General features: G+C 33.5%; 1 protein-coding gene across 1 annotated transcript; it reads left to right on the top strand.

The window, feature by feature from the left end:
* Positions 1 to 3,018: 3,018 nt before the first annotated feature.
* Positions 3,019 to 9,451, top strand: LOC128955610 (uncharacterized). Its single transcript, XM_054301284.1, has 13 exons — positions 3,019 to 3,717; positions 5,801 to 6,033; positions 6,108 to 6,222; positions 6,335 to 6,446; positions 6,534 to 6,817; positions 6,959 to 7,055; positions 7,215 to 7,485; positions 7,558 to 7,763; positions 7,837 to 7,960; positions 8,076 to 8,141; positions 8,568 to 8,825; positions 9,188 to 9,297; positions 9,364 to 9,451. Exons 1-13 carry the CDS (start codon positions 3,108 to 3,110, stop codon positions 9,449 to 9,451), a joined length of 2,574 nt encoding a protein of 857 aa, XP_054157259.1. The 5' UTR covers positions 3,019 to 3,107.
* Positions 9,452 to 13,174: the final 3,723 nt, after the last annotated feature.

The raw sequence follows: 13,174 nt of genomic DNA, 5'->3' as shown, positions 1-13,174 counted from the left end.
ATATATGGGTATAGTTTTTTATTTTTACATACAATAGTGTAATATTAGCAAATTATACAGTATTATAAATTTACAAATCGTTTTGACACAACAATACTGTATACCACTTAATAATAAAATGTATGATTTAGTATAGCGTTAGTTAGTTATCTCTGTTTCTGGTTTAAGCAAAATATAGCCCATAATCTAAGCAAACATATACCTTACCAGTGAATTGTTAATATTGTTATATATATATATATATATCGTATATATTAGTTGATTAATATTTGTATAAATAATTTCATTACACGCATGTTATGTTGATATTGTATTTGGCATAGATATCATAGATCTGTGTGTATATTAATATTATACAACAGTAGATATAATTTTATTTTGTATATACAAATATTATTATTACAGATATTGTTATTATAATAAATACTGTATATAGACTTTAGTTTTTTTTTCATAAAAAAAGTTGTCACTAATATTATATAATGAATTTAATTTTTTTTATCAATTGATAAATTTCACAGTAGTTTATAGATATATGAGTAAAGCCTTTTATAAATATTATTGTAATGTTGTATAATCTACATGATTTACGATGATTATCAAGATAAAAACACTGTTTTGTATATTATATAAATGTTGTTGAAGTTAGAAATTATATAAATATACAAAATATTTTATTTTTATACCCCATATGTTATAATATCATATCATATTTAGGTGCATTGTTTTTAATTAAATATTTTTGAATACATACAGTACTATGCAATTTTTATTTATTAATTAACTAACGATTAGTATTTATTATCTCTATTATATCAATGATTTACTGTAAAACAATAAAACAAAATATTTTATACTATATATATTATTATTAAATTTTAATTTTTCAATGATTTTATACTGTATAAGTAAAAGTTAATTGCATATTAATTTTTTGGTGAAAAATTTATTTTAAAAAATGATTTTTTTACAGTAATTATAATGTATGATTCATATTTTTTAATTATTAACAATTATTTACCAAGCAAAATTTTATATATTAGTTTATATTTAATATTTAAATACATTAGTATTATTTATAATAAGTAAGATCATCGTTAAGGAAAAATAGTATTATTTTAATATATTGTATTTCTATAATATAATTTTTTAAAAATAATTGATATGCAAATATAATTGACAAATATTTCCTGATATATACACACATTTTAATATCTAACTCAACATATTATAATAGTAATAATATTCTTTGTTATTGACGTCAATTACTATTTGGTCAACACATTAAACAAATTATATGTAAATATTAATATATAAATGTTTTTGTCTCAGTATATGATATTTACTAAGAAAATGACCAAAAATAAGATATACATTAATTTCCTAAACTTATTATTGTATATTTTTCTCTTAACAATAAGTCAATCAATATTTTTTTTTGTTATTGTTGTAAAACACTACAAAACATACAATTTTTTTACACACATATATCATATAATAATTTGATATCTTAATAAATTTTTTTATATTGTCATGTTTGCAAGATATTTATCATTGTTGTTATTTTATACAGTATCTAAAGTAAATTATTTTATACAGTATATACAGTATCATAATCTAAAGTTTTTATTATTTATAGATATATACAGTAAATTATATACAAGTATATACAGTAGAGTTCATTGCATTTTTGCATTTACTAACAGAATAAAAAGGTTTTAAACATATTTTTTATATCGTTTTGTTGAGTTAAATAAATTGTACTTTAAATATATGTTATATAATTCAGTATATATACAGTACTATAATCTTAAAAATAATTTATATCAATGTTTTTCATTACTGACACAATACTAAAGGAGGGGTCTTTCTCATCAAATAATATCCCTGATATACCTGTATTTATAAGATCTATAGTAGTGTAAGGCTATTATGTTATATATATATATATATAAAAGAGATAATCTAAATTTTTTATGTGTTTTTAAACGTTATTTACTATTTAAAAAAACGCTTTTAAAAAATCATTTGCCTTTTTTATATAAAAAATAACACCTCCCTGTCCTTGAAAAGTGACAATAGTTTTATATTTTTGTTATTATTTTCTCGATTTAATGAAAGTTTTGATGATTGTATACAGTAGTGTATGGGATGATTGTATTTTAGTTGGACTATGGTGTTGATGCGGCTCATTGGTTCAATACAGTCAATGGAATCTATATGTGCCCAGTCGTACGGCACATGGAGTTTAGGAAAAAAATAATATCATCTCAGTCTTTCTCTATATTAAATAGTAGACAATAGCATACTATAGTAGTGTTGTTGTCCTTCAAAGTTGACACTCAAGTAGTGCTTTAAGTAAATTGATGTCTGTATGGATGGTGTGATAACTTGTTTTTTGTAGACTTGCTTTTTTGATGAAAAGGACTGGTAGTTTAGGCAACAACAACAACAACATCAAATAGTAAGCTTATAAGGGAAGTCATTCGTAGGCTTCACTAGGTTTTACTCTCGCTATACTTTGACTGGATATAACTTATAATAAACTTTATGACCATTAGATTAGCAAATATATAACCAAAGGGAAAGATAGAGATAGACTGACAGTAGTTGTCTATTATAAGGGAAAGTTAGACCACTTAAACCATTCCTCTTAAGTTTTGGTTCACAACTAAAAAAAGCCTAATTTATTTGGCAAACTTATTGCCATAAATCTATTGGTTATTATTGTTTACTTAGTTTTTTATTGTTTGTTGTTGAGTACATTAGTTTAGTTAATATTAATAATAATAATAATAAATTGTATGCCATTTATAGCCAAACGTTTGACTACTAAATTTCTAGTAAATCATAAACTATAATAATTTTTTATGAATACCAGTTTTTATTATATGCGTGAATATATTTTCTATATATGTTTCTTCAATATTATCGTTAATTTATGATATTAGTAAACTTCTTGAGCAATAATATTTGAGAATTCAATAAACAAAACAAAAATTAAAATAAAATATAAACTTTTCGTATTCAAGGAAAGCTAATCTCAATTTTTGAAGTTTTGCTTAACAGACAACTCGTTTTGAGCAAAAGTTTCATTTTCTAGTAAAATGTGTGTTAAAACAGTAATAAAGATATTTAGTTTATGTTTATTACTGGCTTCACATTGTCTATCACATAATGAGTCCACAACCAGTATTATTGCCACAGACGGTGTTGAAGTAGAAGATGAAGTTCTCATCACAACTGAAACTGTGGTCACAATCACGGAGTCTGAAGTGGAGTTTATTAACAAATCGATGATTGAAACTACTAGTGATGTTAAACCAAATGAAGTTGAATTCAAAGTTAATACCAATGAAGATAATCATAAAGAAGTTGAAAACAGTGCTGAAGATAGTGAAGATAGTGAAGACAGTGAGGACACTGAATACGACGATACAGGAGATGATAGTGAAGACAATAATGTCGAACTTCTCGACAAATTGCTTATCAAAGGACCAACTGATGAGGAATTACCGCTAAACTCGACTCCCGAGAAAGTATATGATTTTTTATGGCAATTATTGTCCAAAGAGTTGGATAAAGAGTTCAAGAAAGTGATGCCAGCTCTCAATGAATACGGTTTTATCTTAAGTGAACACATTTCCCAAAATTGTTTCATTGGTTTGACCCGTTGGGCCAGTCGTCTACAAAAGTTTGATAACAGAGCTGTCAAATGTATGTTATCTTAAATTTTTTTTAACTTCTATTAAAATTATTACATTTAGAGATTTTCAATGCTATTATTAAGTTATACTGTAATACAGTATTTACAGTATTAAGTATTAATTAAGTGTTAGTTATTTTGTTGTTGTCGTTGATAAGTACCATACTATGAATTTATTTCAATTTTAACAATGCTTAACATATTTGTAATATGTTTAACATGTTTGTCAAATGCTTGAAATATATTTCACTGAGATATCTGTTAACTTTCTAATGATTTTGTACTGATTTTAACAAAATATTTTTATACATTTCAAGTAAGAATTGTGTTATTTATTTATCTTTAAACACATGGAGTGGTATTACTTAAAATAGTGATATTTATAAACTTTTATCATTTAATTGACAACCAGTAATTCAAAGAATGCTATAATTTTAATATTAATAATAATTACATAAATAGTTATAGATTTTGTAATATTTACATTTGATTTTAGTTTATTGATAGTGTTATATAATTTTTGTTAATTACAATAACATAATAATAATAATAAAGTGAAATGTAGTTCATATAATTTTTTTTAATAATAATATAAAATAACAGAAACTTGTTTTGCAATACATGAACATATTAAGACAAATTGCTCAACAAATTGATTGATTTTATTTTTGTATTCAATACTATAATTTTTTTGAAGTATAATTGATTGAATTTAACATTGAAAGCAAATTTACAAATGTTTACACGTTTGAAATACTATTTTTTCTAACAATATATTTATAATTTTGAAGAAAAAGAGTTTGAAATACAAAAATGCTAATTAAAAAAATCAATGCAAACAAAGCTACACTACTTGTTAAAAATGGGTTATAAAAGCTATTTTTTATATATTATATAAAAGTCAAATGTTATATAATATCATACATATCATGCATATCACTGGAAAACTTAGTGATACACAACGATAAAAGTGATAAAATGTTTTTATTTTTAGAATTTTATTTAAAAAAGTGGTATCAAAACATTTTTCTAACTAAATAAAAAAAAGTAGTACAAACATAACCTATTATTTATATATATATTGTATAATTTTATTTTTTTTAAATATGTGTGATGTTTTTGACTTATGTATATTGGTTAACATGAATTTTTTTATTAATGATTATATCTATTTTCAAAAAATAAACTTAATTTAAATAACAAAGGCTTAAGTTGTCAGGTAAGTTAGCAAATGTTGTAAATATCTATATAAGCTTATTTACAGTATATAATAAATGCTATTTATACTGTCAAACAAAATGTTTTAATAATAATAATAATAATATCTCAAAACATCATTTTTTTTTGACACGACTAATGATTTTTTATATGCGATAAACAAATTTTTATTTTTTTAAACACTTAATGTTAAATTCAATAGTAAGTTATTGATTACAATTCAATTGAAGGGTTTCATTGATAATTGTTATTTTAATTTTATGCTATAACTTATAATACATGATTAGTAATATCTAAATATAATATTATTTAATGTATAGTTATTATATACTGTACAGTATGTACAGTAGTAGTTAATCACAATACAACACAATCTTTGAATTTGAAAAAATAAATGTCATAAAAATAGCTAAATTACACATATTTTTAATAAGTTTAGAAAATATACAATAAAATGAATGCCATTGTATCTACAAAAAAATACATTATAAGACTCAAGATAATAATTTAGAGAAAGATTTTCCTTAATTATAATTTTAATCAATGAGTTGTATATTATTAAATAAATTATATTTCCATTACAGCATAACATATAAGATATTTTATTTTATTTTATTAAAATAACTAATTTGTCAATTAATTGCTAAAATAATATACAAACAAATTTTAATGATATAAAAAATAATAAAAATTATAAATAAATTAAACATAATATATTGAAAATTATATTTTAGAACATATTATTATTTATAGATTCATTTATTTTCCTATTTTTTCAAGTCAATGAAAAAATAATAAATCAAATATTTAATAATTAAATTAATTTACATGCAATTAATAGTATTTTTTAAATTTGTATTTTCAATTATATTATAGATTTAGATGCATCAGGAAAATTAGTATCTAGTGGTCTATTAGAGGGAACGTTAGCTGATCTAGGTAACTTTGATCAATGCATTGGAGGCTATCTGGAGGATACAGAAAGTGAAAAACAATTAAACGGAAAGTATTGTTTGGTACGCATAACACCTCCATTGCCCCCCTTATCCCCTAATCTGCGGTATTCACACAAACTATTCAACTTTACCGATACATCACTTGATAATCCGGTAAATGTTTTATTTATTAAAAAGTTTATACTATTATATAACATAAAATATATAATAATAATAAAATTGTCCAGAATATACAGCACTTGACATCCCTGGCCCATAACTATTACTCTAATGTCTATTCACTGGGTGTTTGCATTGTATCAGATTGTGAGGCCAACGATATAAACATGATTTTAAATCATTGTATGTTTATATAATTATTAACTAATAATTATATTTTATGAATATTATAAAATTGAATTTATTATTATTATTTTTTAAAAACATAATAAATGTTTTGATAATTTAATTGTAGCATTGAGTAGATATCAAATAAAGGCTGAATTAGGCAGTGATTGCTATACGGGAGAGAAAATAACTGTCAAAACAATATTTCAAAGACTTGACTTTTACTCAATCATTTCAATGTAAGTCATAATTTTTTTTCATATAATTTATGAATTCAGACAATTATTACAATGATTTTTTTGTTTTTGTTATTTTGCAACTATCAGTGCCATTATCAGCGGTATGTGCGGCTTAGTTGGTTTGGCCACTGGCTGTGAACTGTTTTACAATTTATTTAATGATAAACCTATTGATATTGAAAGCACTGGCGCACCGATGATAATGTGTTTCTCATTGATTAGTAATTTGAAAAAATTATATTCATTAAAGTGTAAACAAAATGATAAACAATTGCAATCAATCAATGGCTTAAAAGTGATTGCAATCGTTTGGATAGTTATGGCAAACGTCTATTTGTTTGGATATCAGCCACAAATCAGAGCACTTATAAGTACTTAATTAAGAGTTTTCTTGTTTGCAGAAAAAAAATTGTTTTTAAAATCAAATATTTTAAACAAAAAAAAAGTGTATTATTGTTAATAATAATAATTTTCTTTAAATTGTTTGATATATTAATTCTTACAAAATCTAGAGAGTATGCAAACAGAGCTTAACATTAGAGGCCAAAGTCTTCCCTATCAACTGATATTAAACAGTTGGAACTCATCGCAGATATTCTTCCTCATCGGGTATTTGCCATTTATAACACATCCTCTCTCTCTTTCTCTCTTTCTTTCTCTCTCTCTCTCTCTCATTCTAATCAATGATTTACGACACTTTTTGTGTATAAATAACTTATTATTAAACTAACTTTTTTTGTTTTGTTTATTGTCTTTCATTGTTTATAGTGGTTTCCTAACCGCCTTCACGACGACAACATATTTAACAAAAACCAATAGACGATTAAATTTTGCCAAATATATTGGAAAACGTTTGGTACGACTATTGCCACCCATTATCTTGCCGTTGACACTGGTTTTCCTAATGCCTGTCCTACCAAACGGAGGACCAGTTTATAATTCAAGTACTGAACGACTCCGGGACGCTTGCGCTCACAATTGGTGGCAAAGTTTACTATTAATAAGCAATTTGTTACCCGAAAACAACTTTAATAATCTTGTAATTATATTTTGTTGCCACAAATGTAACAATTGATTGTTAATTTTATTTTTGAATAATGTTTTTTCATAGTGTTTGCCGCACTTATGGTTCATAAGCGTCTACTTTCAGCTCAATTTAATTTCACTAATAGTATTGTTCATCACTTATAATAAGCCAAAATTGTTTCGTATAATATGCACATCGCTTATCATAATTGGAGTTATATTTCCAATATTTATGACTTTTTACAACAAACTATCACTTAAGAGTTCATTCATTGATAAACCAATTATTGGGTAAATTCAAAATTAATAAAACTATTTCTATTATAAATAAATTATTTATATGTTTTTCAATTTTTTTATACAGAGATATAGCAACTGATTTAAGATTGAAAAATTATTTGCCATTTAATCATTTTTCTTCATATTTTATTGGTGTATCAATTGGTGTATATCTGAGTACAAAACAAAAAATTTATACATTAAGTCTAGTAAGTAAAAGTTGATAATAAAATAAAACAATTATCATATTTATGTCTAAAAATCTGATAATTAATTATTACAGTTATCTCAACTATTCTTATGGTGTATTTTACCGCTAATTAGTTTGGTTTCATTGATAATAACCTGTTTATACAATACAATATCAGAAAACGAGCCATCGATGACATTGTCTGTTGCATACAATGGTTTTCATCGTATTTTATTTATTGCGGGAATCGCTTGGATACTCAATGAATGTCTCAATAAAAGAGGAGGTTTTTTTAAATAAAAAATAAATATTTATAAATAAATTATTGATAATTAATTTTTGATTTTTTCATTTTTAACAGGCATTGTCAATAAAATTTTATCCAATAAGCAATTATTGCCATTAAGTCGACTAACTTATCAAATTTATTTATTAAATTTAATAGTTATTTGGTTTTACTATTTTCATAAACGCGATCTTATTATTTATCGCGACATTGAATTGGTAAGCATTGTATCAATTGTTTTAACTAATATTAAATGATATATAAATGATTCATTTAATTACAAATATCATTTAACACATTAAAAAAGTATAATAAACTAATAAAAACTTTTTTTTATCAGATATGTATCGGTTTGGGTATATTAGTGATCACTTTGATTGTATCAATATTTGGTTATCTGGTATTTGAGGCGCCGTTTTTGAATCTATCGAAACGTATTTTAACCGACAGTTCCGATAAAATCCTGTCGGACGCCATCAAGAGGTCGGCAACGGCTGTCGACAATCACAATACAATTATTATTAAATTAGACGACAGAGAGATCAATGGCAACAATATTATTGGCGATAAATTTGGTGCAAATGACGATTGTATTAATGTTAGACTTTAAAATTGTATTATAATTTTATAATATTTATTTTGATTATTTTTTTAAAATTTAATATTTATTTTGTGATTTAAATAAATAAATTTAAATGTTTGATAATTTAATAATTAATAATTATTTTTTTGTTCTTTATTTGTTTTACACCGGATCAATGTTTTGTATTTTCATGTGAATTATGTCTCTATGGAGCGTCAATTGCGGATTTATGTCAACATTTAGTATTTGATTTTAACTTTATTTATTCTAAATTTATTTCATAATTTGTATTTGAAATCGATTAAATATTTTTTAAATTGTCATAACTATATTTAATATTAGCACCGGCTTTTTTGCGCGTCAATTGCGGCTAATAGGCGCGTCAACTCCGGCTTTATGGCGCGTCAATTGCGGCTATTAGGCGCGTCAACTCCGGCTTTATGGCGCGTCAATTGCGGCTATTAGGCGCGTCAACTCCGGCTTTATGGTGCGTCAATTGCGGCTATTAGGCGCGTCAACTCCGGCTTTATGGCGCGTCAATTGCGGCTATTAGGCGCGTCAACTCCGGCTTTATGGCGCGTCAATTGCGGCTATTAGGCGCGTCAACTCCGGCTTTATGGCGCGTCAATTGCGGCTATTAGGCGCGTCAACTCCGGCTTTATGGCGCGTCAATTGCGGCTATTAGGCGCGTCAATTGCGGCTATTAGGCGCGTCAACTCCGGCTTTATGGCGCGTCAATTGCGGCTATTAGGCGCGTCAATTGCGGCTATTAGGCGCGTCAACTCCGGCTTTATGGCGCGTCAATTGCGGCTATTAGGCGCGTCAACTCCGGCTTTATGGCGCGTCAATTGCGGCTATTAGGCGCGTCAATTGCGGCTATTAGGCGCGTCAACTCCGGCTTTATGGCGCGTCAATTGCGGCTATTAGGCGCGTCAACTCCGGCTTTATGGCGCGTCAATTGCGGCTATTAGGCGCGTCAATTGCGGCTATTAGGCGCGTCAACTCCGGCTTTATGGTGCGTCAATTGCGGCTATTAGGCGCGTCAACTCCGGCTTTATGGCGCGTCAATTGCGGCTATTAGGCGCGTCAACTCCGGCTTTATGGCGCGTCAATTGCGGCTATTAGGCGCGTCAACTCCGGCTTTATGGTGCGTCAATTGCGGCTATTAGGCGCGTCAACTCCGGCTTTATGGCGCGTCAATTGCGGCTATTAGGCGCGTCAACTCCGGCTTTATGGCGCGTCAATTGCGGCTATTAGGCGCGTCAACTCCGGCTTTATGGCGCGTCAATTGCGGCTATTAGGCGCGTCAATTGCGGCTATTAGGCGCGTCAACTCCGGCTTTATGGCGCGTCAATTGCGGCTATTAGGCGCGTCAATTGCGGCTATTAGGCGCGTCAACTCCGGCTTTATGGCGCGTCAATTGCGGCTATTAGGCGCGTCAACTCCGGCTTTATGGCGCGTCAATTGCGGCTATTAGGCGCGTCAATTGCGGCTATTAGGCGCGTCAACTCCGGCTTTATGGCGCGTCAATTGCGGCTATTAGGCGCGTCAACTCCGGCTTTATGGCGCGTCAATTGCGGCTATTAGGCGCGTCAATTGCGGCTATTAGGCGCGTCAACTCCGGCTTTATGGTGCGTCAATTGCGGCTATTAGGCGCGTCAACTCCGGCTTTATGGCGCGTCAATTGCGGCTATTAGGCGCGTCAACTCCGGCTTTATGGCGCGTCAATTGCGGCTATTAGGCGCGTCAACTCCGGCTTTATGGCGCGTCAATTGCGGCTATTAGGCGCGTCAACTCCGGCTTTATGGCGCGTCAATTGCGGCTATTAGGCGCGTCAATTGCGGCTATTAGGCGCGTCAACTCCGGCTTTATGGCGCGTCAATTGCGGCTATTAGGCGCGTCAATTGCGGCTATTAGGCGCGTCAACTCCGGCTTTATGGCGCGTCAATTGCGGCTATTAGGCGCGTCAACTCCGGCTTTATGGCGCGTCAATTGCGGCTATTAGGCGCGTCAATTGCGGCTATTAGGCGCGTCAACTCCGGCTTTATGGTGCGTCAATTGCGGCTATTAGGCGCGTCAACTCCGGCTTTATGGCGCGTCAATTGCGGCTATTAGGCGCGTCAACTCCGGCTTTATGGCGCGTCAATTGCGGCTATTAGGCGCGTCAACTCCGGCTTTATGGCGCGTCAATTGCGGCTATTAGGCGCGTCAACTCCGGCTTTATGGCGCGTCAATTGCGGCTATTAGGCGCGTCAATTGCGGCTATTAGGCGCGTCAACTCCGGCTTTATGGCGCGTCAATTGCGGCTATTAGGCGCGTCAACTCCGGCTTTATGGCGCGTCAATTGCGGCTATTAGGCGCGTCAATTGCGGCTATTAGGCGCGTCAACTCCGGCTTTATGGCGCGTCAATTGCGGCTATTAGGCGCGTCAACTCCGGCTTTATGGTGCGTCAATTGCGGCTATTAGGCGCGTCAACTCCGGCTTTATGGCGCGTCAATTGCGGCTATTAGGCGCGTCAACTCCGGCTTTATGGCGCGTCAATTGCGGCTATTATGCGCGTCAACTCCGGCTTTATGGCGCGTCAATTGCGGCTATTAGGCGCGTCAATTGCGGCTATTAGGCGCGTCAACTCCGGCTTTATGGCGCGTCAATTGCGGCTATTAGGCGCGTCAATTGCGGCTATTAGGCGCGTCAACTCCGGCTTTATGGCGCGTCAATTGCGGCTATTAGGCGCGTCAACTCCGGCTTTATGGCGCGTCAATTGCGGCTATTAGGCGCGTCAACTCCGGCTTTATGGCGCGTCAATTGCGGCTATTAGGCGCGTCAACTCCGGCTTTATGGCGCGTCAATTGCGGCTATTAGGCGCGTCAACTCCGGCTTTATGGCGCGTCAATTGCGGCTATTAGGCGCGTCAACTCCGGCTTTATGGTGCGTCAATTGCGGCTATTAGGCGCGTCAACTCCGGCTTTATGGCGCGTCAATTGCGGCTATTAGGCGCGTCAACTCCGGCTTTATGGCGCGTCAATTGCGGCTATTAGGCGCGTCAACTCCGGCTTTATGGCGCGTCAATTGCGGCTATTAGGCGCGTCAATTGCGGCTATTAGGCGCGTCAACTCCGGCTTTATGGCGCGTCAATTGCGGCTATTAGGCGCGTCAATTGCGGCTATTAGGCGCGTCAACTCCGGCTTTATGGCGCGTCAATTGCGGCTATTAGGCGCGTCAATTGCGGCTATTAGGCGCGTCAACTCCGGCTTTATGGTGCGTCAATTGCGGCTATTAGGCGCGTCAACTCCGGCTTTATGGCGCGTCAATTGCGGCTATTAGGCGCGTCAATTGCGGCTATTAGGCGCGTCAACTCCGGCTTTATGGCGCGTCAATTGCGGCTATTAGGCGCGTCAACTCCGGCTTTATGGCGCGTCAATTGCGGCTATTAGGCGCGTCAATTGCGGCTATTAGGCGCGTCAACTCCGGCTTTATGGCGCGTCAATTGCGGCTATTAGGCGCGTCAACTCCGGCTTTATGGCGCGTCAATTGCGGCTATTAGGCGCGTCAATTGCGGCTATTAGGCGCGTCAACTCCGGCTTTATGGTGCGTCAATTGCGGCTATTAGGCGCGTCAACTCCGGCTTTATGGCGCGTCAATTGCGGCTATTAGGCGCGTCAACTCCGGCTTTATGGCGCGTCAATTGCGGCTATTAGGCGCGTCAACTCCGGCTTTATGGCGCGTCAATTGCGGCTATTAGGCGCGTCAACTCCGGCTTTATGGCGCGTCAATTGCGGCTATTAGGCGCGTCAATTGCGGCTATTAGGCGCGTCAACTCCGGCTTTATGGCGCGTCAATTGCGGCTATTAGGCGCGTCAATTGCGGCTATTAGGCGCGTCAACTCCGGCTTTATGGCGCGTCAATTGCGGCTATTAGGCGCGTCAACTCCGGCTTTATGGCGCGTCAATTGCGGCTATTAGGCGCGTCAACTCCGGCTTTATGGCGCGTCAATTGCGGCTATTAGGCGCGTCAATTGCGGCTATTAGGCGCGTCAACTCCGGCTTTATGGCGCGTCAATTGCGGCTATTAGGCGCGTCAACTCCGGCTTTATGGCGCGTCAATTGCGGCTATTAGGCGCGTCAACTCCGGCTTTATGGCGCGTCAATTGCGGCTATTAGGCGCGTCAACTCCGGCTTTATGGCGCGTCAATTGCGGCTATTAGGCGCGTCAACTCCGGCTTTATGGCGCGTCAATTGCGGCTATTAGGCTTTATGGCGCGTCAATTGCGGCTATTAGGCGCGTCAATTGCGGCTATTAGGCGCGTCAATTGCGGCTATTAGGCGCGTCAACTCCGGCTTTATGGCGCGTCAATTGCGGCTAT

This window comes from Oppia nitens, unplaced genomic scaffold (genome assembly GCF_028296485.1).
Source record: "Oppia nitens isolate AA-2021 unplaced genomic scaffold, nextdenovo-longstitch-racon4-pilon3 scaffold2_pilon_pilon_pilon, whole genome shotgun sequence".
NCBI classification, from domain to species: domain Eukaryota; kingdom Metazoa; phylum Arthropoda; class Arachnida; order Sarcoptiformes; family Oppiidae; genus Oppia; species Oppia nitens.
Note: the sequence above shows the minus strand (reverse complement) of the source record. Positions and strands in the feature narration are given on the sequence as shown.

What these genes read in the sequence shown, in the direction of transcription:
- LOC128955610 (XM_054301284.1), top strand. Translation starts at nt 3,108, where the DNA reads ATGTGTGTTAAAACAGTAATAAAGATATTTAGTTTATGTTTATTACTG. An exon ending in TTTTACTCAATCATTTCAAT is followed by an intron (nt 6,447 to 6,533) that starts GTAAGTCATAAT and finishes TGCAACTATCAG; the next exon opens with TGCCATTATCAGCGGTATGT. An exon ending in AAATTTATACATTAAGTCTA is followed by an intron (nt 7,961 to 8,075) that starts GTAAGTAAAAGT and finishes ACCGCTAATTAG; the next exon opens with TTTGGTTTCATTGATAATAA.